At 49.9% G+C, this 25,998-nt stretch overlaps 2 protein-coding genes across 6 annotated transcripts in view; both read right to left on the reverse strand.

The window, feature by feature from the left end:
* The window catches only part of VSTM4 (V-set and transmembrane domain containing 4), a 99,142-nt gene extending 90,709 nt beyond the window's left edge, over window positions 1–8,433 (reverse strand). For all 3 annotated transcript variants that reach the window (XR_003520381.2, XM_027596545.2, XM_027596546.2), the window contains exons 1-2: window positions 8,336–8,433; window positions 20–418 (exon numbers count right to left, since the gene is read on the reverse strand). Coding sequence is in view for 2 of the 3 variants with exons in the window: in XM_027596545.2 (XP_027452346.1) it covers window positions 20–418; window positions 8,336–8,390 (454 nt within the window). In the remaining variant the exon portion in view is untranslated. The remainder of the gene's footprint in view (window positions 1–19; window positions 419–8,335) is intronic.
* On the reverse strand, window positions 394–25,998 carry FAM170B (family with sequence similarity 170 member B). 3 transcript variants are annotated; one of them, XM_027596543.2, is made up of 6 exons: window positions 25,798–25,998; window positions 23,249–24,524; window positions 19,601–19,675; window positions 19,255–19,447; window positions 14,868–14,976; window positions 394–418 (listed from the first exon to the last, which is right to left on the reverse strand). In XM_027596543.2, the coding sequence occupies exons 1-2, from the start codon at window positions 25,907–25,909 to the stop codon at window positions 23,662–23,664; spliced, it is 975 nt and encodes a 324-aa protein (XP_027452344.1). In that variant the 5' UTR covers window positions 25,910–25,998; the 3' UTR covers window positions 394–418; window positions 14,868–14,976; window positions 19,255–19,447; window positions 19,601–19,675; window positions 23,249–23,661. The 3 variants fall into 3 exon arrangements, with proteins under 3 accessions (XP_027452344.1, XP_027452343.1, XP_027452345.1); XM_027596542.2 differs by lacking the exon at window positions 394–418 and adding an exon at window positions 13,899–14,113; XM_027596544.2 differs by lacking the exons at window positions 394–418; window positions 19,255–19,447; window positions 19,601–19,675 and adding an exon at window positions 13,899–14,113.

Here is a 25,998-nt window from a genome sequence, read left to right on the forward strand (position 1 = left end):
AGAGCGGATATGCCCTTACCTCTCATTTCCGTCGCTGAGGAGCCGTTGGACCAGGCGGTCCACTTATTCCTGTGCTTGCTGATTTCCTGGACTTTGCAGACGTAATGCCCTTGATCTGCTGGCCGGAGGGTCAAAACCGAGAGTGTGTAGAGTGCCCCGCGCCTCTCCTCAAGGAGGCACAGCCTCTGCCGGAAGGCGCTGCGGCTGTAATTCCCATAGTACTGCACCACCCGGAGCTTGGTCATCTTAACCATCAAGGCTTCCGGGGAGTTGGGGCGTGCGAAGAACCAGCGCACGGCCAGCAAGCTGTCCTTCCGTCTCTTCTGGGAGACATGGCAGAGAAGAGTGGCATTTTCCCCCTCCAGGTAGTCAACCACAGGCCCCGGGGACACGGTGACATTGAGGGCCCCACACACCTCTGCAGAGAAAAAAGGAAGAAAATGAGCATGGCCACTGCCTTTCCCCAGAAGGACACACAGTGCATCTTTTCTCCGGGAGCCATCTGCATGGCCAGAGGGGCAGGCCACCCTGATCCCCTCCACGCTCACTCTGTGCCTTTGTGGTGGACAGGAGAACTCCTTCTGGAGCATCATGGGGACAGGGGGTTTCTGTGGGCTCCCATGTCCTCATCCATGGGACAATCCCCTCCACATGAGATGCCACTGACCACCTGGCCCAGACACAGTTGAAAATTTTCTTTAATTAGTTGCTGACATTTAATACTCAGGACATTTCACATAAAGATTTGGGTTTTTGCAATCCCTTAAAAATTTCCAGCCCACACCCATCCACCTGCCTCCCAGGGTCCACTTTAGATCAGTTTCATCACCTGCCCGAGGTGGCAGTGCTGTGGGTCCAGGAGCCGCCCTTCCAAGCCCCCTGCCCTGTCTCGGTGATTTCCACTGTAACCAAGGCAGAGTATCAGTGCTAGTCAGGCAGGCATTAAACTAGTACTGAGGAGCTGGGGCAGCAGAGGTTTCTCAGTGTCTTGCTCTAGGTCTTTTGTGGACTTAGGTCCCCAGTCTCAGAGCTGCAGTGCAGGAATAAAGAATGAACAAACCCAGGAACAGGGAGGAGTGGGAGAACGCCCCCAACAACTCAAAAGATGCTCCCAAATTCCAGACCTGGTCTACTACATCCCGTCTTTTGTTTTCTTCATTAGATCCACCCCCAAGGGCTGCCCCTCCTGAACTGCCCTTCTGCCCCCCCAAGCTGACCTTGGAGGGAGCCACCCACTCAGACCAGCCAGACCAGAGGACCTCATACAGAGACCTCCCCCCGGGAGACTCACTATATGGTGACAACAGGGAGCGAGCAGTGTGGTCGTCCTGCCCTGGAGCTCACCGCTGGAGCCGTCAGCTGGCAGGCAGAGCCCAGAAAGGATGTTTCGGCACAGGATGCCCAGAACCTGACGGCAGGGCTGTCTTCACCCCAGGTCCCACATCCTCCCCCTGCACTGCCAACTGCCCAACAGCAGCAAGCAGCATCCCCTGCCTGCCCCACCACACAAGCAGGGGTCCCTGGGGTATCTCAAGCCCCAAATGTCATCTCTGGTCACAAGAAGGGGCTTGGGTCCTGATGTGAGGTTCACCAAAAGCTTTGAACTCTGGCCAATGCTGCAGGTAAGCAAGGAGGAAGGATAAAAAGGTCAGGAAAGACTTGAACCCTCCACTAGGAAGAGGCCATGAGTCAACAAGGTGAGGCCCTATCTCTGTCGGGGTGGGAAAGACTCCCGTGAAAAATATTCTTCATGGTAAAAGTCCAGGCAATAAGCTCATCCTCCTACATGGCTTCCACTCTTGAGTTCATAAACTGAATACGTTCAGAGATATGATGGAAGGGTCAACTTTCTCTAATTTTCTTTCCCACCTCTCAGACGCCAGGCCCACCAGGATACTGCAGGACACGCCAAGATCCTTAACTTAATCACATCCATAAAGTACCTTTTGCCGCATAAGGTAACATTCACAGGTTCCAGGAATTAGGACACAGACGTCGTTGGGGGCCATCGCTCAGTTTTACCACATCATGATAATCTTTTGTTACCTTAAAAAACAGATGGACATAAATTCACAAGAAAAAGGTTGGTGCTGGGCTGGACTCTCCTTGTGGAAAAGAACGAGATCTTCTATGCCTACAGTGACAAAGGACAAAGCCGGTCCAGGGAGATACTAGCGGAATGAAGAGCATCAGCAACCAAGGAAGGTGCACATTCTCTAGTAACAATCTCCCTGTGACAGAAATCGCTCATGTAAGACAAAAGAGGAGGAAATGCTTCCGGCTGTCTCCCCTGCATCTCGCCCATCTGCCCTACACCTTGCCCAGACGCCATATTAAATTAGCCCAAGTCCCTCCTGACTGCTAAGGCCCTGTCTGAAGTCCCCACGGGCCACAGCCGGGACACCAGGCTGACCTGCTCCAACAGCTGCCTGGGGATCAGCAGGAGGAGAGCCGCAGAGAGTGGCAGCTGGCTTCCAGAACTGAAGCCCAGCTTTACCCGCCCCCAAGGGCCCCCCACTGGAGTCAAGGGGAGAACTGGGGAAGGCAGGAAATTGAAACAAGATGGGTGGGATGAGAGAGCCCAGACCCCACACCCCAGTCTCCTCCTATTAACGCCGAGTGAAGGATGGATTATTTATAGTGACTGAAACCAGGAGAATGTGCCAAGTACTCAGTCCCCATGGGAGGCCAGATTCCATCCTGGAAGCAAATGAGTAACCCTTCCACTTCTGCAGCTCAGACCAGAGTCAGCAGCTCCCGGGAAAGCCAATGGACCAAACCATCTGCCTAAAAGGACCCCTCCTTTTCTCTTTACCAGGGCACCTCTCCGCCTTCATTTAGCCCCATATTCTCTCACAAATGGTCCATGCATGCTTCTCCCACCAAAGCGCAAACACCCCTGTTGTGGGTTGAATTGTGACCCCAAATTTATATGTTGGAAGCCCAAATCCCCATTCCTCGGAATGTGACTGTTTTTTGAGATAGGACCTTTCTAGAGGTGATTAAGTTAAAATGGAGCTATTAGAGAGGGCCTTAATCCAACATGTGCAGTGTCCTTCTAAGAGGAACTCTGGGCACGATACGTGCACGCACAGAAGGTAGCCCACGTGAGGACACAGGGAGAATACGGCCATCTGCAAGCCAAACAGGGAGCCTTGAGAGAAGCCAAACAGGGAGCCTTGAGAGAAACCACCCCTCCTGATACCTCGATCTCACATTTCAGGCCTCCAGGACAATGGGAAATAAATGTGTGTGGTTTAAGTCCCCCAGTCTGTGGCACTTTGTTCCGACAACCCCAGCGAGCCATACAACCTTGTTCACAGGAAGGCTCATTTGGCCCTACGTCTGCCACCAGCCCAGATATTTACACCCACTTTCAACTCAAAGGCATGGGTGGAGGATGACCGAAATTCAGGGCCAAGGGCCCTTCAGGGGCATAAAGCTTTGCTAGAGGACATGGGCTCTCAGGGGGCCCCAGGTCTGCGATGAGTCTTCCTTGAAAGCCAGGTGTTCCCAGTAGTACCCTCTCTTTAGACCTAGTTAAAACCCAGCGAACACAGCTCCCGCGCCGGCCTGGGGAAGGAGGGGGAAAAGTGCAGGTAGAGGCCCCAGTGCTTAGCAGAGGTCAGCTGAGCTGGATATTTGGTTAAATACTAGAAAAAACAGCATCACACGGCATCTGCCCGGCTGCAGCCAGCAGGGCCCCTATGGCTCAGCAGAGAACACAGCAGGTGGGAGTCAGGACAGTGGGAAGCAAGGGCAACACCAACCAACGTATGGAGTCAGGCTGACCAGAAGGCGGTGCCCGTAGGAGTCCAGGCCTTTCTCTTCTGGCTCTGTCTGAATGACAGAGCATATACCCACCCTACAGGGCAGAGGGGCAAGCCAAGCAAACAAGGGCCAAGCCAGCTACATGACCGGGCAGGATGGGTGTCACCCTCCGGGCAGGGTGGTCTCCCCTCTCCTGGCCTAAGATGGAGAATTGTGAAAAAGTCATTCTTGCCCAGAGAACAACTGAATTTCTTGCTTTGTGACCCTGCATTGCAGGGAAGTGAGATGGGAGGGAGACTCCCCTACCCCCCTGGTCCCCACCCCAGGCACCTCTGCACCCAGAGTTCCCACTTCCTCCAGCTTCTGTCCCAGCCTATGCTTTGTTAATCACGCAACAAATACTTGCTGAGCAACAGCATTGAGCCAGGCACTGCACAAAGAAGAAAGCATTCCTGGGGTGCCCGGGTGGCTCAGTCGTTAAGTGTCTGCCTTCTGCTCGGGTCGTGATCCCAGGGTCCTGGGATCGAGCCCCGCATCGGGCTCCCTGCTCAGCAGGAAGCCTGCTTCTCTCTCTCCCACTCCACCTGTTTGTGCTCCTCTCTCTCTCTGTCAAATAAATAAATAAAATCTTAAAAAAACAAAAAAGAAGGAGACAGCATTCCTAACCTCATGGAGCTGAGAGTCCGGTGGGCAAGGCAGCTGGTCCCGGGGAAAAACGACACAGGAGGAACAGCAAACAGTGTCACATGCTACAGGGAAAAGGTGCAAGGCTTTAAAACAAATCAGGGCAAGATCCTGATCTAGTCTGTGGTGGGTTCAGGGAAGAAGGAGACTCTGGGGAGGTGACCAGGAGCTAAAGGCTGAGTTGGGGTAAATCACATAAAATTCAGGAGAGTAGGTGTGCCTGGGTGGCTCAGTCAGTTAAGCGTCTGGCCCTTGGCTCAGGTCATGATCTCAGGGTCCTGGAATCAAGCCCCTCATCGGGCTCCCTGCTTTTCCCTCTCCCTCTGCCTGCCACTCCCCCCACTGCTTGTGCTGTTTGCACTCTCTCTCTCTGTCAAATAAATAAATAAAATATTTTTTTAAAAAAATCAGGAGAGTAGAAAAGAGTGACCTTCCTGGGAGAGAGGGGGTGCCACCTGTGCAAAGACCCTGGGGCACGAGGAACCTAGAGCAGGCTGGAGGGAGAAAGCACAGCGCCCTCTGGTGAAGGGCACCACACAGTGGCCCAGAAAGCCAAGGGGCCTGCCAGTGGATTTCAGACCCAGATCTCCACCCCAGTAAGGACCCCTCCAAGTCCAGTTCTTAAAGGAGGAATATGACAACATTGGGAGGGAAGAGGCTGAATGAAACAGAGCAAACGGGATTCTGGCCACAAGGAACCCTCCCCCACGTGGGCTGGGCACTGGGATTCTCACAGGCTGGGCCTTCCCAGTGGCTCGGTGGTGCTGGGCAGAGAGCCGGGCGTTGGTATTTAATAAAGCAGGGCTAGAAACTTGGTGCCATTAGGTGTGAGGCTCTCCTCGTCTGAAAAATTGGAAAATGATGCCTGGCAAGGTGAGTGTAGGCTCCAATGAGGAAACAGCCTCAAAATACTGATATCCGTCCATAAGCTCTGAAAGCTAGGCAGGGGAGGGCAACAGAGAGTGACACACTCCGACCTGTGAGCAGGGTAGGTTTCTTGGGCCCTGGGCCCTGCACTTGGAAGGGCCCACTGCTTGGCTTCATCTCCGCTGTCACTCTCTTGAAATTTTGAATCAAGGACCCCACATTTTCATGTTGCGTTGGATCCCACAAATTGGGTAGCTGATTCCGCCTATAGGTGAATATAGGCACCTCTACGAATTAAATTCCCGTGGACAGGATTTCTGGGGTCTAACCCTCTTGCTCCCGTTTGGATACTGTCGTGAGAAGGACTAACACAGCTCTGAAAACAGCTCGAAAGAAGCTGTTTGTATACCAAACAGTATACAACCCACTCATCCAGTACAGAGCCTCCGCCTCTCCCTCTAGCACTGGCCACGCAGGGGAGGAGGGCAATTTCCAGCTGCAGGGGAGTAGAGGACTTCTAAGAGAAACAAGGTACCCACCTGGCCTAGGACCTAGAGGAGGGTATGGCCGCCAGCAATGGGCTAGTGGCTCTGTGCGCCGCGCTCCTTTCTGTCCTGAAGAAACTGCTCCCTCTCACTCAGATCATTCCTGACTGCTGCCCTGAATTTTATGTCATTAACTCCAACTCAACCTTCAGCTCCCCAGGGTCTGTTTCTTCCCTGACCCCACTCAGCCAGAAGTGTCTGCATGTATAAAGAATGCAAATCATGCGTATCAATCAGCAGCAAAAATCTCATTCTTAGCAAAAAGATAGTCTGAATTCATGACAAATAAATCTCTGAAAGAAATACAATTGTATTATTTAAAAACCCAAGGCACTGGGAGCCTGTATTTATCAAGCACCAAGGAGAAGTGCTATCAGACCTAGCCTATGGGGTGTTGCATCCACATTAAGCCCATCCCCTGAAAATAGCTCTCATCCAGGACAAACACGGGAACCTGGCCAATGATAAAGGCTACCACTCTATGCCAAGCATTGTTCTAAGCGCTTTAGGTTTATTTTCCCAATTGATCCTCATACTATGTTTATCCTCATTTTACAGAGAAGAGGGCTGCCTCACAGAGAAGCAAAGCCCACTACTCAAGCTCACACAGAACACAGAGGAGCTGGACTTTGAACACAAGCCATCTGGCTTCAAAGGCGACTCTCAACCACCACTCCGGACCACAGCTTGGCTTTTGGTAAATATTTGGCCCTCGGTTTCCTTTCTTGTAAAATGAGAGGTTGAACCATGTAAGGTCCCACTCTGTCCCCAAATCAAGAAGTAGGAAAGTGCAGCGGTAAAGAGTCCAGAACTAGGTACAAAGCAGCTCTGACAGGCCCGCCGTGGGGGATTGTGGCCAGGGCTGTCATGATAATCCACCCCACGGCCTTGGGCACAGCCAGGGCAGACTCTATAAAGGATCCCGAATTGCAGCTCTCAAGCCTCCTGAAGTCTCCCGAAAACACAAAAATGTCCTTGACTCCCCATCCCCCCCAAAAGTCACTCTCTGGGGGTGCCCTCCTTGATAGCACCTGTGATCAGGAAGGTGGTCAGGGAGCCTGGGGGGCGGGGGGCTGAGGACCCTTGTGCCCCCTTGCATCCTGTTGGCTGCCGGCTACTCCACCAGAGCTGTCCTGGCCCAACCACCCCAGTCAACGTCCCAGTCAAACCTCCAGTCACTGTCAGCCAAGACGACGACAAGGATGACAAAAGCATTTCCCAGAGCACCGATTTCAGATTCACCAGAAACCCCGCTACCCTGGTAGCCAGGGGATAAGGGGTAAAGTTCTCCCCACTGTGATCCAAGTCCCTCACCCTCACACTCTGATCTATGAGGGCTCATATGCCAGGTTGACCACTTGGGAGCTGGGTCACCCTTGGAAAATCACTTAACTCTGACCATCAGCGTCCTTATTTACGAAACACAGCTTAGACCTGCTGAGCACAGGGCAGAGCCAGGCTCCCTGGGTTCAAATCCCTGCTCCACAACTCACAAGCCTCCTGACTTAAGCCAAGTCGATTCCTGGGCCTGAGCCTCAGTTTCCTCATTTATAAAATGGGGATACTAACAGCACCTCCTCCAGAGGTTATTGGCAAATTGAGTTAATCTTTGCAAGGCACCTGGATATATAAATTTTGCTCTTGTCATGATTACTTTAAAGCGTTGTTGTGATTAAATGAGATAGTGTGTAGCAGGACACCTGGCCCCCAAGAGGCACCCAGGAAATGTAAGAGCCAACGAAATATTCATTATTGATTATTATTCTCGCCAGCGTGGACTTTTCAGCTCCGAGGCAGGCGGGAAGGGCTCGGAGAATCAAGAGAGACCCTTCTTCAGCAACTTGGAAGTGAGAGCAGCAACCCCGAGAGAGAGCCAGCAGTGCAGATAGAGGCTGTCCTAAAGCAGGGTCCTCGGGTAAAGGGTCCCACGTCTTCCAGGCGCGGACACCGTGTCGCACCCGGCCTGCTCTCGCAAAGCGCCCGCCGCCAAGCCCCGGGTTGCTGGGGCAGATCCAGCCCTCCCGACCGGGTCGGAGAAGCTCTCCGCAGAGGTAGAGTAAAGTTGCTGCCAGCCTAACCCGCCAACAGTTGTTGGTCCTGACTGTCGTGGAGAAAGCAAGCAAGCAAGGCAACAAATAGGGCCGGCGCGTCCCTGCTTCAATCTTGCCCCCTAAGGCCCGGCCCCGGGAGGGCGCGGGGGCTGTTGCGAGTGGGCCCGGCGGAGGCAGGAAGGGGGCCCCGCACGGCGGCCGCGGGAAGCCGGGGAGGCGCCGCCGCGTTCCGCCGGGCTGGTGCGGCCACAGGGACCCGCGGAGCCCCGGCCCGCCGGGCGCGGACGGGGAGGGGGCGGCCCGGGAGGCGGTAGGGCCTCCCCGCCAGGCCCCGGCCCCCGACCCGGCCCCGAGCCCCGGCCTCCCCGGCGCGGGCTGCCCTCGCCCCATCCGCGCGCCCGGCCCCGCCGCGCTTACCCGGGGCCGGAGCCCGCGCCAGCAGCACGGCCGCCGCCAGCGCCAGGAGCCGCATCTCCCCGCCGCCACCCGGCGCTGTGACGCCCGAGCAGCGCCGCCGCCCGCCCGGCCCCGCCGCCAGCCCGCCCCGTGCCGCGCCCGCCCCCGGCCCCGGCCCCGGCCCGCCCCTCCAGCGGCCCGCCCCCGCTGGCCCCGAGTTGCTGGGTGCCTCGTGCCGCAAGGGGCCAGGCGGGCGTCCCCCACCCACCACGCCAGGGCTCCCCCAGCGACCTGTGGGCGGCTCCTTGTCGCCGTCCCCATTTCACAGATGAGAAAACTGAGGTTCTGAGAGGGGATCGCTGGACGCCAGGAATTCACAGCTGCGGTGGGCTTCGCGGTCTCTTTCAGTCACAGATGGTTATTGCTAAGGGGAAGGCCGCTTGGAGTTTGGGGCTGTTGGGGCAGGGGGGCGGCCACCAAATGCAGTGGCTAATGGGACTTGAGGCTAACCTGCTTCCCAGCGGACCTCTGCCGTCCCTCCACATAGACCTTTGTGAGCCAAGGAGGAGCTGAGGGAGAAAAAGCCCTCTTCCGCTGCCCTGAACTGGTTGTGGGGGATGTCAGGGATGAGCTGGAAACTCTTGGAAAACTGAGAGGGTCCACACAGACAAGTTCAGAGTGTGTGGACACTATTAAAACGAATGACCAGTCAGAGTCCACTCAGCCACAGCCTGGGCTAAGTACTTTGCACCATGTTACTGGATCCTGGCACTGTAAGACCCTGGGACAGCTCCTTAATCTCCATGTGCCTCACTTTGTTCTATCTGTACAATGGGGAAATAGGCACTCCATCATGGGGTGTTTAAGATCAGCGAGAGAGCTCCAGTTAAGACAGGGCCCCTGGCCCCTGGTCCATGAATGTCAACTATTATTACAAGTATCGTTATAGATAAGGAAGCCAAGGCAGGAAGATGAAGGAGCTGACTCAGTCACACAGTGAGGGAGTGGGGACAAGGCCACTCAGCCCAGGTCACTCTGAGCCAATACTGGTCTCTTCGCCATGGTTCTAAAGTTGGGGTCTGAGCCCGACTGATGTGTTAGTCCTGCATCTCTAGAGCAAGAACAGTATATATTAGCTGTGTTCTGTGTGTGTGTCTGTCAGGGGAGGTTTTTGTGGGGAAAAGGTGGGTCCTGCTTGGGAGCGGGTCCCTGCAGAAGGAGAACAGGGTCCCATCTCTTTCCCTCTAAGGGCAGAGGAGGGGTGGGGAAGGCATAGAGAGACAGGTGGTGGTGCCCCCTGGTGCTGAGCCACAGGGCCTGTCCCAGAGGGACCATCTGCCCCCGAAGCTCAGACCAGTGGGTGCAAGCCTTTGCGATCTCTCCAAATCCCAGGCCTTTCTCGGGGTCCCTGGTCCCCCTAGGGTTTTTCTAGCTGGGAGACCATTCCATAGAGCAGGCCTCTGCAGTGACTGGGCCGACCATCAAGGTAGCCAGACTGGAGGGAGCGGCCCCACACATCAGCCAGGCTGTTGAAAGGAACTGAGGAGTCGGTGGTTAGCTGGCTGCAAGGTCTCTGGGTCTGAAGCCCAGGACAAGAAGCAAGGACAAGAACTCATGTCAAACTGGACCCTACATCCCAGGCAAACTTTCCTAGGAGAATGCCAGACCAGAGCTTGGAAATCACTTTGCATGTATAAGCCACTAAGCCTCATAACCCATCCCTGTGAGGTCCCAGTCTCCATTTTTCAGATTAGTAAGCTCAGGTTCAAAGAGGACCACAGACCTGTCCAGGGTTCTCTGGGCCCCCAGGTGTCTGACATGGGACCTTGGCTTTGTGCCAGAAGAAGAGTGTTGCTGAAAGCCAACCAGAACCTGACCCTGGGTAACAGTGTGGGTCCTCGGGCAGTGTAACGTCTCTGCAGTTCACTTTGCACATGAAGGTGACGTATGTAAAATGGCATGTCCACTTGACTGTCCAGCATGTGGACAGCGAGCTAGAGGTGGCAGGACTGTGACCTCCCCTCACACTTCGTGCTTGCAATTTACTCGGCTAGTTGATGGAAAGTAGACGGAGCCCCTTACACATGTTGGCCACACTTGAAGGAGCCAATTCCCGCTTTGATCATTGTATCTTTTCTAAATATCAGTCTCTCCCCAAAGGACTGAGCAGACATTCAACCCAGCAGTAGACCTAAGTGCCCACCCTTGGCTTTGCTTTCTCTGGTGCTATGCTGGAGATTTGGGGCTGGAAAGTGCTTGTCATGTGCTTCTGTGATATATGACATTGTTCTGTTTTCAACTCTGTGCTCTCTCAGTACTTTTGAGTTTCCCAAATAATCTACCAGACTGTCTTGGTAAGACCTGTGCTGCATGGCACAGGAATGGGAAAATGTACCCACTCTCCAAGGGAGAAACAGTCAGTGACCCAGAGGAGACTTGTTATTTCAGTTTTCTCTGGACCACAGTAGCAATGGCTTTCACCCTGCCCACTCCCTCACAAGCTTAAGATGATTTGAAAATCCTCCACTGACATATTTGTCCATCCCCTGGTTCTACCAGGTCTGACTGTGTTCTGAGTTAGAAGAATAATGCAAGCCAATTATTTTTTTTTTTTAATTACCTCTTTTAAAAATCCCTGTCTGGAGTTTCTGGTTGAAGATTTCAGACTATTCTAAAGTTGATATGGGTCCTTGTGGACACTGAACGACATGGAAGCCCTCCTCAACTAATCTGGATTCTATCCGTTACCGCCAAAAGAATCTTAGAAATCCAAATTCCCTCGAAATAACTGCATTCTGCTATGACATGGCGAGCTGGAGAGGAGTGGAGGTCTTCTCTCTTCTTTCTCTACACAGTTGTCTGCTAAAACCTGGGTCTGAGATGAGAGTATGCCATGGTTCAGGGATCAGCTTGATGTCATGTACAGCAAATACAGCCCTAAACTAAAGCACCAAGGAAAAGTAAACACCCCCTTCTAAGATGTTGGGTAGATTTCTGGGTTGCTTTTTCAGTCTGCATTTATATGAGTAATTTTTGAGATCTCCTCCATACTGCTCACCAGCATTTCACCACCAAAAGCAGTCAGTTGCACACTCGAATTTTCACAGACAGGGAGTGAACAAAGAGTGGGTTTTGGATAAAAAGGGTTTTAGCTCTGACTGATGGGGTTGGGGGAGGGTATGAAAGAAGAGATCATGGTTACAGAGGATGCATCATTCCAAGCAGAAGGAAAAGCCGTGAGCTAGTGATGGTGGAACCCTGCAGCATGTGTCCCCTGCACAGCTGGGGAAGTGGTGTGAGATGCCCTGGGAAGGAGTGTGAAGCTGTAAGCCCAACAGTAGATCGAGATAGAAATAGCTTCTCCAAACCAACCTCCCTGGTGACCCTGATAAATTGGGATCATTCCATGACTTCAGCAGTGACCGTGAGCTTTGTGCTAGGGAATCTGCAGACTGGCTGGATGCAGAGAGAAATGGCCCCAGATTCCAGAAGGCTCCGGAAGGAAAGGACTGGAATGAGGGCGGGATAAAGAACTAGATACCTTGTCTATATCACTGACCACAGTGGAGGCCATGCCCACTTCCTCTTCCTCGTCATGCTGGAAACATTCACATGAAGGTAGCCCTTGAACTGAACTTGGAAGGACACTGGGAGGATCCTGAAAGAAGAGGGTGAGGGGTTTGTTCCAGGTGAGGGAGCGATGTGTGTCAAAGCACAGAGGCTAAAGGACACAGGACCTTCAAGTTTCATAGGTGGCTTCTAAGGGGCCTAGAAGACCAGTTGTGTCTGGGAAGTGAGATGTGGACCCAGGGGTTTGTACTTCAAATCAACAATGGTGTGTACCACTGAAGGAGGGGGAACGTCATGAAGGTCCCCTAGGAATCACAGAGCAAGGGACCACCAGGGGAAGAGCAGGTTTGGAGGAAGGGGCTATGTGGAGCCTAGTATGTCCAATACCGTTGACAGGAGATCCATGAGAAATGTTCAATTTTAGGATCTGTAACTCACAGTGAGAGGCGAGCCAGAGACAACTGATTCAGCCTCGAGCCTACATGGGACACCTTGGGAATAAATGCCACCACCCAGGGTCAGTTCTCTGAGATGAGGGGAGGGCTGAGTACTGAGCTCTTGGAAACCTAGTCCTACACAGTGTGTGCACATGGTAAGTCATCGATCAATATTTCAGGGGGGCATCAGCGCATTAGTAAAGAGAAGAGAAGGTTTGTGAGTTTGCTTGGGCCACCTTAGCAAGATGCCACAGACTGGGTGGCTTAAACAGCAGACATTTATTCTCACAGTTCTGAAGGCTAGAAGTCTGAGATCAGGGTGTGGACACGGTTGGTTTCTTCTGAGGCCTCTCTCCCTGGCTTGTAGATGGCTGTCTTCTCCCTGTGTCTTCCCATGGTCTCCCCTCTGTGTGTGTCTGGGTCCTGACCTCCTCTTCTTACCCGGACACCAGTTATATTGATGAGGATCCACTCGAATGACCTCATTTTAACTTAATTACCTCCTTAAAGACCCTATCTCCAAATACAATCACTCTCCGAGGCCCTGGGGTTTAGGACTTTGACATACAAATTTTGGGGAGACCCAATTTGGCCCATAACAGTAAGGAAGGAGAGAAGGAAAGGGGAGACAGGGAAGGCAGGGTATTCTTTGAGAGAGCAGCCAAACAGGGAGCTGGTGAGGGAGGCTGGCAAACAGAAATGGGGGTGGGAAGCCAGCAGCCTATGCTGTGCGCCCCCCCTCCCCCGAGGTCCAGTCTCTGAGGTCGACTATCAGAGAGAGGCAACCAATCCCATAACAAAAGGCAACAAGAGAACCAAGAAAAATGCCTAATCTTCTCATGCTAACTTGGAACTAAAACACAGTAGTTTGGGAAGAGGTGCCTCTGTGGCACATCCCAGTGTTTCTAAACAAGAGGCTTTCATGGGCCAGGGGGATCTGGAGCTGGGAGCATCTCTCATGCCGGAACCCTGCCGAGAAGGAAGGAAGTCTCATTGGAGCTTGGTAGAGCCTACCCTAAGAGAGACAGCCAGTGGCTCCAGTCACTGGGCAGCAGGAACCCCAGGAGGGCTTTGGGAACGTGTGGGGCATTTTTGATTGTTACGACGACGATCTTGGGGTGCGACCACAACCGGCATCAGGAGGCTGGGCTGTGATACGATGCCCTGAAACGCAATGGGCAATCCTGCGCCGGCGATAACAGTCCGCACAAAATGCCAGTGGTGCCCCAACCAAGAAACAGAGACAGGGTGAACGAAGTCGCAGTACTCTGGGGCAACCCCTCCTGGGATTTTGTGAGAAGAAGGATTACAAGATTCAGAGTCATGTCCAAGTACAGAATGGCCATTGATTGTCTTACACCAACTCCAGGTCAGCACGCGGCTTGGCAGCCATCTCGCAGGCTGCTCTCAGATTAGGCACCTACAAGCCGAGACTCCCGCTGCCGGCCTGGCTTTCCCCTCACACCTGCTCTTCTTCTGCAGAGGGGTGCTATTTCCCTCTGGAGTCAGTGGGGCCAGCTAAGTGCTGCTCTTCGCTATCCTCGACCTCGACGGAGAGCAAACCAGGAAGATCAGATTCAGACTGCTCAGGTTCCTCCCAAACACTGGCTCACACAGAGTCCCAGGGCTGGCCAAGGGGGAAGCCGGGCTGATAGCTGCAGGAGCCCAGGCAAGCTGCCGGGGAAAAGCTCTGGTCTCCATCTCAGGCAGGCCAGGTTGCTCCGCGCAGCCTTCCCGGCTGAAAGAAGGCAGGATACAAGGAGCTAGTCCTTTGTGCTGCAACTATGGTAACCTTCGGAGGCAGAGAAAGCTGAGGCTACCCAGTGAGCCAGAAGACAGTGCATCTTACCTACCCTTTGACTCCCCCACCTCCACACACACACGTACCCCGCCCCACACATGGATGGACAACAGATGAGACATCTCCAGAGAACATTTCCCTCTTCCTGGCACCCAGCCCTCAGCAGGTAAGTGCCAACATCTGGCTCCACTTCGCTTCCACAGTCCCACCCCAACCCCATCTCCCCTCCCTCGGGAACTTTCTCTGACCCTGTAGCAAACGGACGAATTACTTCATGCTGATATTGTCTTACTACATGAGCTTCACAAGGATATTATTATTGCAGTACGGAAGGAGAAATTTTAAGTCCATGAATGGCTCTCTGAGGATGAAATTGCTGACTTGTTAACCAGCCCCTCAGAAGCGCTTGTGGGGACAAGAGGCAAGGTCTCTAGAGGGGGAAAAAAAAACCCTCTTCCTCCTGTTCATTAGGGTAGCCTCTGTTCTAGAAGTGCAGACCCCAGTCCTAGTTCAGCTTGGGGTGTCTGGAATAATTGCCCCTCAAGGGCACAGCTGCACTTTCAAGATTCTCAGCCCATCCAAGTCTGCATTGTCCCTCTGCTCATCCCTGCACTCAGCTCATTTCCTGGGCATCCAACACCTCCTCCAGGAAGCTTTCCAAGCCCTCAAAATCTGTCGGGTCTTTTCTTCCAAGCCCCCATGGTTTTTTGTACAAATCTCTATGTGCAGCATCATTGATACTTACGTAAATGTCCTGTCTGATCCCCAAGGCCAGACACTGACTCGCAGTCATCTCTGTGTCCCTCTTGCTTGAGCCCAGGCCTCGTGCATAGGGGGAAGTCATGGGTGCATGTCTGTGAAAGGAGGGATGTTCCCCATCAGTGCTCTCAGGCTCTTTTTTTCTCTTGGGAAAAACATGAGCAACCCCAGGGCTTTCACTCTCCCTAATATAATTCTTGAAACTTTAGGAAGCTCTATAAAAAAAAGTTTAAAGCACATGAATAACCTGGATCCCTTATAAACCCCGGGTCACACATGAGTCCTGTGCCCTTGCTTGCATGTAGGCTGGCTATCAGGATGACCTCAAGTGGATGAGTTTATGCATCCATAGTGTCCATGCTGGGAGACCACGCAGTCTCCGCCTGGGGCCGTGAAGACCCATCTCCCACAGAAGAGTCGGCCTCCTGTTGAGTCCCATATTCGTTTTGGAGGCGAGTGGATTTTACAAACACTAAGGTCAACAGTCACATAAAATTAGTGCTGTTAGTTTGAGTTTTATGGCTGTTGTCATTGTTTGTATTTTAATTGATAAATTTGTGTTTATTTTATACTTGTAAACAACTATCAATTTGAATGTTTATATTTGAGTAAAGTCCTTTCAGCAGCAATAATTTAAGCCAACACGGGCGTGTAAGAATGTCCTGTGCTTTGCGAGGATGCTACTCAAGCTTTAGAAAACACTGCTATGGGGCATTCTCACTCCCTTCTCCTAAGACTGAAGGTAGCTCAGCCTGCGGTCCTGGGTGAGCACTGGGAGAGGCTGCAGGAGGGCCAGGAGCAGGGCCCCAACTAGCCTTCAGGGCTTCCAGCCTCTCTGCTCCAAGCCAGGTACAACAGGGCCCAGTGCAGAGCCGCACATACCACATGCACGCACACACTCCCAAGCTCATACCCACATGAATGCGTGCATGTACACACACAGGGTCTGGCTCCTGGTGCCAGGCTTTGAGCTCTAGAAGTAGCATTTTCACGAACTGCTTATTCCTTCTTCCCTACAGCTCAGCACATCCAGGTCCCCATTTTCCCTGTGCCTAGCTCATCTGCTGGGGGCGGGGGGGGGGGGTGTTGCTCAGCTGGATCTCATTGGGAGGGGAAACATTGGAAGCATAGAAGAAAATCAGAGAAAATACACGGGGCTCTCTTCTAATCCCCACACCACTGTGCACTCATGCACCAGATTCCTTCTGCCAAACCCTCTGACAGATGCCCAAAGCACTCTGAGTCCTCGGGGATGGTAGGCCACGCTATGTTTGTCCAAAGTCAGCTGGTTTGTTCCCAAATGTACTTATGCCATTCTGGGCATTTACATCAACAAACGTTGATTGAGCACTTGCGGTGCGCTTGCTCTCCTAAGCACCTGGGACCAGGAAGGCTCCGCACTGGAAACATGGACCTTGGTGGCAGCCGCCTTCCTGTCTCTGGTTCCTCCTCATCAGCATCTGTATCATTTCCTAGGGCTGCCTAAGAAGATACTGTAGATTTGCTCACAGTTCAGGAGGCCAGAAGTCTTGAGATCAAAGCGCCTGTAGGACCAGTTCTTCTGAGACTGCTTGGCTTGTAGATGGCCTTTTTCTCCCTGTGTCTTCTTCACGTGGTCTTCCTTCTGTGTTTTAATCTCTTCTTTTTAAAAGACACCAGTCATATTGGATTAGAGCCCACCCTTGTGACTTCATTTTACCTTACCTACCTCTTTAAAGACCTTATCCCCAAATAAGGTCACATCATGAGGCACTAGGGATTAGGACTTTAACATATGAATTTGGGAGGTACACAATTCCGCCCATAATAGCATCCATCACTGAGCACTTCAGAGCCTGCTGACTCCCATCTGTCAGGGTTCCGCCATCTTCGATGGGACATTCACCTTTGCCCACCAGCCTCCTGCCTGGACGCCCTTTGTGATGTCACGTTCCCCAGTGTATTCCTTAATACCTGCCATTCCAGTCTCTCTACCCTTCTGTCTCCCTCCCCCAACTTCCTCTTCCCTTCATCCTCCTGCACAGGCTTCTGGTCTCCCTTTGGGGTCCTGTGTGTTGGGCCCTTGTTTTCTTTCCCAGTCTCACTGTCTTTACTCTTTCCTTCAACGGAGCTCCCACCTCAGTTCTCTCTCAAGATCTCCCTCTCAATCACAGCTTTCATCAACCTCCATAAGAAATGAGGGCATACCACAAAAAGAGCTTTGTAACATAACTCTCTTGAGTTGGCTGGGTCCTCATCCATTACAAATTACTCTTAAAATCAAAGCTAATTTCATTTGCAGGGACCAAGGAGTGCAATGTTAGAAGCTGGGGTTCTTCAAGCTTGTGGGCCACAAATGTGGACAGGAAAGGCCCCCAAGGTCACTTCTAACCTGAGGTAACATGTGATTGAATTTTTCTTTTTCTTATTATAAAAGCCATACTTCCTCATCTAGAAAACTTTAAAAATAATGTGCATTACAGAGAAAACAAAATTTAACAATAATTATCAACTAGAGGTAATCACTTTGACATTTCATGGCACTTAACATATGTTTATCTAGTGAATGGGGCATTGTCCATGTTATTTCCTAATTAGCCACATCTAATTCACAAGAAAGCTTTTGATATCCACCTTATATCTCAGTCCTTTGTGTACCTCTTTTTTTTTTTAATGATTTTGAGTTAATTCATTTGAGCTTTCAAGGTAACTATATTTGTCTTTTCCCAAAGATGGAGAGATTAGTCTGTCCCTTATTTATAACATTTCTGTTTCATGTTTTTATTGAATTTGTTGTAATTTCCAGAACACTATTAAGTAAAATCTGTTAATAGATGACATATTTTATCTGATTTCAATGGAAACACCTGTAGATTATTTTGCTACCTGGCTTGAGATACTTTGTCATCTGAAGAAAATGTCTATTCTTAATTTTTAAAAATAATATAGGAGGGGCGTCTGGGTGGCTCAGTCCGTTAAGCATCTGACTCTTGATTTCGGCTCAGGTCATGATCTCAGAGCTGTGAGATGGTGCCCCATGGCAGGCTCCATTCTGGGCGTGGAGCCTGCTTAAGATTCTCTCTCTCCCTCTGCCCCTCCCTGCCTCTAAGAAATTTTTAAAAATTAATAATAGTAGTAATACAGGAATAATTATTGTATTACATGTCTTTTTAGAGGAGAGGTATAAGTCACAGACCATAAAATTCAGCTTTTGAAAGCATAAAACTCAGTGATTTATAGTAATTCTCAAAAGCTGTGTATCCATCACTGCTATCTGATTCTAGAATGCTTTCCTCACCTGAAGTAGAAACTCCATTCCCATGAGCAAGCACTTCCTATACCTCTTCTTCCCCCAAATTCCTGGCTAACCACTAATCTGTTTTCTGTATCTAAAATAATTTGCCTCTTTGCACATTTCATATAAATAGAATCGTGCATTATATAGTGTATAGTATACATTATGTAGTATGTATTATTTTGTGTCTGACTCCTTTTCCTTAGCATACTGTTGTCAAAGTTCATCCATGTTGTAGCATGAATCAGTACTTCATTCCTTTATATGGCTGCAAAGTATGCCATTGTATGGATATATCATTTTTTTTCTCCACTCATCATTTGATAGTCATGTAGGTTGTTTTTACTTTTTTGTATTAGGTATAGTGTTGCTATAATATTCATGTACAAACTTTTGTGTGGACCCGTGTTTCAATTATCAGAATTGCCGGGTCATATGGTAACTGTATTTTTGACTTTTTGAGGAACTGTCAGAATGCTTTCTAAAGTGGCTGCACCATTTTACATTCCTACAGACTAATGATGTTAAGCATCTTTTCATGTGCCTATTGGTCATTTCTATATCTTTTTTGAGAAATATCTTTTAAATCTTTTGCTCATTTTTTAATTGGAATATTTGTATTTTATTGTTGACTTATAAGAGTTCTTTATATGTTTTGGGTACTAACCCTTTCAGATATGTGATGTGCAAGTATTCTCTCCCATTCTATGGATTGCTTCTCACTTTCTTGATAATGTCCCTTGAACACAAAAATTTTTAATTTTGATGAAGTCCAACTTATATTTTTCTGTTTGCTTGTACTTTTGGTGTCATATCTAAGAGACCACTGGCCTGATCCAACATCGTGGAGGTTTACACCTTTGTTTTCCTATAAGAGTTTTATAGTTTTAATTGCTACATTTAGGTCTTTTTCATTTTAATTTTTACATATGGTGTGAGGTAGGGATCCAACTTCACTTTTTTGCATATAGATATCCAGTTGTCCCAACGCTATTTGCTGAAAAGATTATTCTTTCCCCATCGAATTATCTTGGCATCCTAGTTGAAAAAATTCCATTAGTTATTATTTTGTGTTTATAAGTGACATTGATATACTCACTTTTTAATGCTGTCTTTGTCAGGCATTATCAGGTTTCCATAAGTGTCATATAATGAGTTGCATCTTTTTCTATGGTTGGGGGAAAAAAAGGTCTAAAGAGGTTCAATATCTAAAAATATTTGAGGTCCCTTGTGTCCCCTGGAGGAGTTCTCCTTACCCGCCCTGATACATACTTGGTGGTAGTCCCAGGTTCCTACAAAGTGATGAGTTTAAACCACAAAAGAATACTGAACTCAGCTGAGTTTAAGCTATATTTTAAGAACAAGTCACTATTTAAGAGCGATTTTATCCCTCCCTCCCCCATCCATGTAGCTTAAGTTATCCTCTACATTAAAAGTTTACTTACCCAAGGTTCCTGTCATCTTTCATTTATTCTGAACGCCCATCACTTTTCCCTGATCTCCAGCTGCTGCTACTTAATCTAAAGAAAATACAACCTGTGGAGTTGACATGTTTGCTTTTCTAAATACCTTGCATCTGTCTTTACATGAAAATTTTCTTCTCCGTGTGATGGTTACAGCACAGGCTCTGAAACAACACTGCCTGGGTGTGAAGCTTGACTCTGCTATATACCAGCTGTACAGCCTTGGCAAGGTCTTAGCCTACTTACCTATCAAACTAATCATAGGACCCACTTCATTAGATTGTGGAGAGCATTTCGTGACTGAATATTTACATGGTATTTAGAATGATGCTTGACTCTTAGAATATCAAGGCTACTCTTGTCTTAAAGGCTGAAATTCCAGAGCTTAGATGCCATGCCTCATTTTATTTCCCTTACACACTGATTTCTGAATTGACATGTTTTCCTCACTAGTGCTCTACTATTTCTGGCTCAGCTGCCTCCCCTCCCCTTAGATTGTCCTTGGATTCTCCCTGCCTACTAAGCCTCCCTCAAACACCAAAGAGCTCTTCTAAGAAGAGCTTGACAAAGTTGGTCCATTGTCCCATCCCTTTTTCCTTTTGAAGCTCCTCCAGCTCCTTTCGCAGTGAATTTATAAAGTTTGTGAATCTGTGGCATCTTGAAAATGGTGATAAGATACCATCCCCAATGGGGCTGATGTCCCATTCCAAGATGATCTCATGGCTTCCTGTTATACTGAGGCTAGCAGAGTCCCACATGAGGCCCACATAAGGCACCATGTCCTTAGCTAACCACATACATGTAGATGACGCATTCCCCATCCCATGTAATACACTTCCAAGCTCCAGACCCTTCTAACTCCCCTCTAGATGTTTCTATCACAAGCTGAGCTTATTCAAAAATGGACTCATCTATATCCCAGCAAATCTTCTCCTTTGCTATTCTATTATCTGGAAATGGCACTAATATTCACCAGCCACCCAGTTGAAAAACCTGGAAGTCGTTCTGGACACCTTCCTCTCCCCACCCTCATCGAACACTAGCCAAAGTCTACCATTTCCATCTCTCAAATACCCCTTGAACTCATCCTGCCTTCAATGCTTTAACTGCACTCCTTGTTGCCAGCGATGCTCTCTCTCATCCACTCTCAACGCTGCTCACCAGAGTAATCTTTTGCGAATGCAAACCTGACTTGCTTACAATTCCTCAAGAGCTCCTTGCAGGGTTTTTTTTTTTTGTGGGGGGCGGGGAAGAGATTCAAGTTTTATAATTTTGTCTCCTAAGCCCTACCTGACCTGTCTATCTGAGTGCAACAGAGAACACAACGATGTTCTTGTCAAGGGCCCATTTCTTGATATCTATTCAGGATGCAGCCCTCTCTCACCTGCTTCACTGTTCTAGGATTTCCCCATTTTTCTTGCATTCTGTCTCCTCCTCTCTACTGATTCATTCTCATTAGCATGTGAACTTGCTCCCTCCCCTATCTTTGTCTTTTTTTAGTTTCCTTTTGTCCAGCTACAGCCATAGTTGCTTTCCCTTTTAAACAAAACTTGCCAGCAGCGTTGTCTTAGGCTTGTCCCCTGTGGTTGGCCTCATGGCCACTACTGGCCTGTGCCCATCTGGCCTGTGCCCCACTCAGCCTGAGACTGCTCCCATCAGAGCCATCAGCAACCTCCATGTGCCAGATGAAAAGAAAAATGTCTTCTCAGCTCATTCCCACTCTCTCCTACATTTAACACTGCTCATCCCTCCTTGAAATAATCTTAGTTTTGTTGGCCTTGAAGAAAACTCCCAAGAAAAGCAGCCCCCACCCCATTTCTCCTTCCTTCTCAGGCCACACTCTTTCAGTACAACTCCACCCAGCTCCCTACTTCACCTCATCCACCCACTGTTGTGGATTTAAATATGGTACCATCCATGTGCTGTTAGCTTTCTAATCTGTTTCCAATCCAGACTTGTCTTCTGAGTTCTGAATCATAAACCATTTCCCACTCAACATTTCCACTTGGATGTGTCATTAGCATTTAGAATTGACCTTGTCCTAATTGACCTCCACCACCACCAGCCTCCCTCTGCACTTAGGCATGTATATCCACATGCAGACACTTGTACTCATATACAAACCTACACATACACTCACACAGACATATTCACTGCCAACCTTCCTTCAAAGTTTCCCGTATCAGTTACTATACCACCACCTACCATTTGCTCCTGCTAGGAACCTGCGAGTCTACCTTGACAAGCCCATTCCCTGCCCCACCCCCCCCGGCCACATCCACCCATCCCCAAGTCCTTTGGATCTATTCCCCAAATAGGTCTTGAATACATCCTTTCACTCCCTCTTGGCTTGTGACAAGCCTTATGCAAGCCATATCGTCCCTTGTCTGGACTTCTGCAACAGCCTCTTAAGTGATCTCCCTACTTATTTTTCTCTGGCTACTGTACCAATCCATATTTCACATACAACCAGAATGAGTCTGAAACATGAATCTGATCCTGCTAGTGCTCTCTTTAAAACCATCTGCAAATAGAATGAGGCCTACACTAAGACAGCATGATTGTGGAAGTCCCCTTTGAAAAAGTAACAAAGCTGAAACCTCAGGGATGAGCAAGGGGTCAACCAAAAGACTGACAGAGAAGGATATGCACTCCACTTAGAGGAGAGAGTAAGTGCAAAGGCCCTGAGGTATGAAAGCCTGGAGCGCAGTGAATGTTATGAAATGGTGATGGAGAAGTTAGCAAAGCCTGGGCCATAGAGGGCCTTGAAGGTTGTAAAACAAGTACTTCCATAATTATTTCTAAATATGTATATATGGAGTCTAGTTTTGCCCCCAGCAGTAAACTCCACAGGGAACCATCCATGCATGTTCAGTTTGTTTCCCATGCCCAGTACAGTGTCTGGCACATAGCAGGTGGCTAAACTTTATGGAGTATATGAGGGGAGAAATGTCTCCAGCTCTCCAACCAGGCCAAATTGCTGGCAATTGCCCATATATCTTGTGCCATTCCCTCTTCTAAGATCCTCATTTTTGTCTAGCTCAGTGATTGTCAACCAAGCAGCAATTTTGCCTCCGGGGAGTGTTTGTTAATATCTAGGACATTTTTGATTGTCACAGTTGTAGAGAAGGGGATGCCACTGGCATCTGGTGGGTAGAGGCCAGGGATGCTGCCAAACGTCCTACAATGGAAAAGACAGTCCTCCCTGACACAAAGACAGTTATTCAGCCTAAAATGTCAACAGTACCAAGAGTGAGAAGCCCTGGGCATACTTGTCCTCCAAGCCTTTGTGAACATCACCTCTTTTGGAAAGTCCTCCTTCCTCATCAACGACTGTGAGTTTGGGGGCCCTCCGCTGAGCTCCCCAAGCCTCTTTTATGTTGATTCATCCCTTTGCCTTGCAATTGCCTATTCCATCTGCCTCTCACTGGAAAGCTGGGCTATCTGTTTCATCAGCCTAACACAGTGAGCCATCCATGTATTTTCTTGAATGAATGCAGCCCCCTGAGCTGGGGACAGATAGCAGGGTGCAAATGAACTTTGTAACAACATTTTAAAGCATGTAGTTGACCTATGCACTCATAGGTAGCAGGACTTACCCAGACCCCATCTCCACCTCTGGGAACCTACCTGTCTCCAGGCGTCTGTGCTGGTGTATAACCTACAGAAATGGCGATTTCCTGTGGCTCCAACCTAATAGCATGGTTCACTCCTTTTGACAAGGCCTTACGTTTTGAGTTACTCAAGTTTAATCCCACTAAAATAAGACATAGAACTAGGGCATATGGCGGGTTCCTAACAATGAAAAATATAGGGCTGACGCTTCATTTGCAGTTGGCTCTCCTTTGAGTCACAACCTGCTTGATCTACCAACAAAAATAGAAATCCCTGTGGCCACAGGCTTGTGGGCCTCAGATCTCGTTCCCATGGTCAGAAACACTTGAAGCCCTCCTCTTTGGATTCAGGTTTTGAAATGGACTCTGGTTGAAATGCTGTGCCGTTTGGAAGGGTTCTTCCCCTTGCCTTGTCAGGCCCTCCCAGCTCTAGCTCCTGCTGGCTTTCTTCCCCCGCCCCTGCAGTGCTGGTCCTGCTGGCTGCGGAAGGAGCAACTGAGGTGCCGGAGGTGAGGCCAGGGCTGGGCACATGACCTCCAGCTCACTGCTCTGCTGCTGCGAGGGAAGCACCCTGGCGTGCCGCCTTGAACATTCACTGCCTTCCGAAGGGCACTGCTCCTCCTCGTGCAGCTCTAGCTCCTGCACTTGGCCCCGGGCCCGCCTTCTCTCCAGCATCTCCTCAAAAAAGATCTGGCAGCTGAAGCCCTCTTGGATGCCATACTGGGCGTGCTTGAGCAGAGCCTCCAACGTGGGGAAGACCCGGCAGCAGGCCACGCAGCGCAGCCCAGAGTTCGTGGTGACCAGCCAGTCCGGTGTGTCCCGGAGCTCCTGCAGGCAGCACTCGAGGGGCCCTAGCAGCTCCGCGTCGTCCTGCTTCGGGCAGCAGGTGTTCCTGCTGGCTTCCAGTTCCCAGCGCAGGTCGGTGTTGGAAGCCATCTCGAAGGAGGAGCCTTTCCTCCTCTGCCTCTTGACGAACTCGGCTTGGTGAATGCGTGGCTTCCTGCTGACCGGCTCGAAGCCCGTCTCGGTCTCCCAGGCCACGGCCACGCCCTGCACCGTCTGCACGTGGGTGTAGAAGGCGCACGCGCTCTGCTGGGCGGCGTCCTCTCCGTCGTGCGTGCAGGAGGAGCAGGACTGGTACTGGGAGTAGGACTGGTACTCGGAGGAGGACTGGGCAGACGGAGAACTGCTCCAGCTCAGCATCGCCCGAGCCCTGCCGGCCAAGTAGAGGTCCTCCTCGTGGGGAACGGCCGGCCCGGGCCGCGGAGATGGTTCCTCTCTCTTTACGGCCCCTGAGAAGTGCAAGGACATTTTCATCAGTGCCCCCGCAGGAATCAGCACCGAAACCCACCTTCAGGACTCCGAAAGGGTGCGGGCTCCAAGGCCCCAGGTGCCATCCACTCCTGTGGCTGTTTCCTCATAAGATGGGGATGACAGTGCTTACCTCGTGGGATAATGATGAGGATCAAACAATGTATGAATGTAATCGCCAAAAATTTGACTAAACCCAAAATGACCATCTGCTGGTGAATAGACAGATGATGGTACATCCATACCATGCAAGCCTATCCAGTGATAAAAAGGAATGATACCTGCAAAACATGGATGAATCTCTAATGCATAAGCTAAATGAAAGCACCTAGGGTAGAAAGGCCATACAGTATAGGATTCCACCTGGATGACATTCTAGAAAAGGTAGAATTATAGGGAGAGAGGAGAGATCAAGGGTTACCAGGAGCTGGGGGGAGGGGGAGATGTGGGGAACTGATTTCCAATGGTCACAAAGGAACCTTTGGGGATGATGAAAATATTCCATATCATGATCACAGTGGTGGTTACACAAATGCACACTTATTAAAATTCTTCAAATTGTACACTTAAAACTGATATTTCTGTATTTAAATTAACAGCTCAATAAAACCAATTTAAAAAGCCATGCATGGGACATGCTTTGGCCAGGCCTTCCAGCCCCGTCATCCTCTTTGCCTTTGTAATGTGTCTCCTTCTTAAGCAAGGAGCATCTCGCCCTCTCCTTGAACATTCAGTGTATCCCATTATCGTCTGAGTGCTTGTCACGTTTTAACTCCATTAATATTGAAAAAAAAAAAACAGGAAATTACACTGTTGTGATTCCCATTTGACAGATTAGGAAACTGAGTCACAAAGAGCTTAACTGACTGACAAGCTGGTATTACCCTTAGGTGCTGTCCATGGTCACTTCATAGTGGTCTTCAAATTGATGTTCTAGATTAAATTTAATCAATCTATTATAAAGGACTTCTTCATATTATTCTGAAATCATAGGATTGACATGCCAATTCTGTTTCTCCAACGTACATTAAAATATATAATGATGAACGTCTTTACAGTTTCATCCTCATACCTTCTGAAATTATCTCATGTACTCACAATGGCCTCAGGCATATCCACCATCCATTTTTATGGCCAATACAACATTTTGTTAACAGCACCGAGGGGTGACCCCGTGCCCACTCCTAACCCTCCAGGACCTCCCTCCCCGGGAACACACCTGGCAGCGCCTTCCCGCCCTTTCTTCTGACTTACCTGACCAGGATACTTCCACCCTCTCTTCTGTGGACTCCGGGCTGGCCAAGCTGAGGCTGGCCCCATCTGTGGGTGACTGTTCTCCCCTATGGTCTGTGAAGTGGCGTTTCATGATTGGACACCAGCACGCAGGAGACTCAGTGCTCCAGCTGTTTGGTGAGAGTTGGCTTGGGCTGTGCTGAAGCCCTCCACTGGCCCCAG

The sequence above is a fragment of the Zalophus californianus genome, chromosome 15, assembly GCF_009762305.2.
Source record: "Zalophus californianus isolate mZalCal1 chromosome 15, mZalCal1.pri.v2, whole genome shotgun sequence".
Taxonomy (NCBI): Eukaryota; Metazoa; Chordata; class Mammalia; order Carnivora; family Otariidae; genus Zalophus; species Zalophus californianus.

Coding starts and splice junctions, on each gene's coding strand:
- FAM170B (XM_027596543.2), bottom strand. CDS start 25,909: ATGAAACGCCACTTCACAGACCATAGGGGAGAACAGTCACCCACAGAT. Junction 24,525..25,797: donor GGTGGAAGTATCCTGGTCAG/GTAAGTCAGAAG, acceptor TGCACTTCTCAG/GGGCCGTAAAGAGAGAGGAA.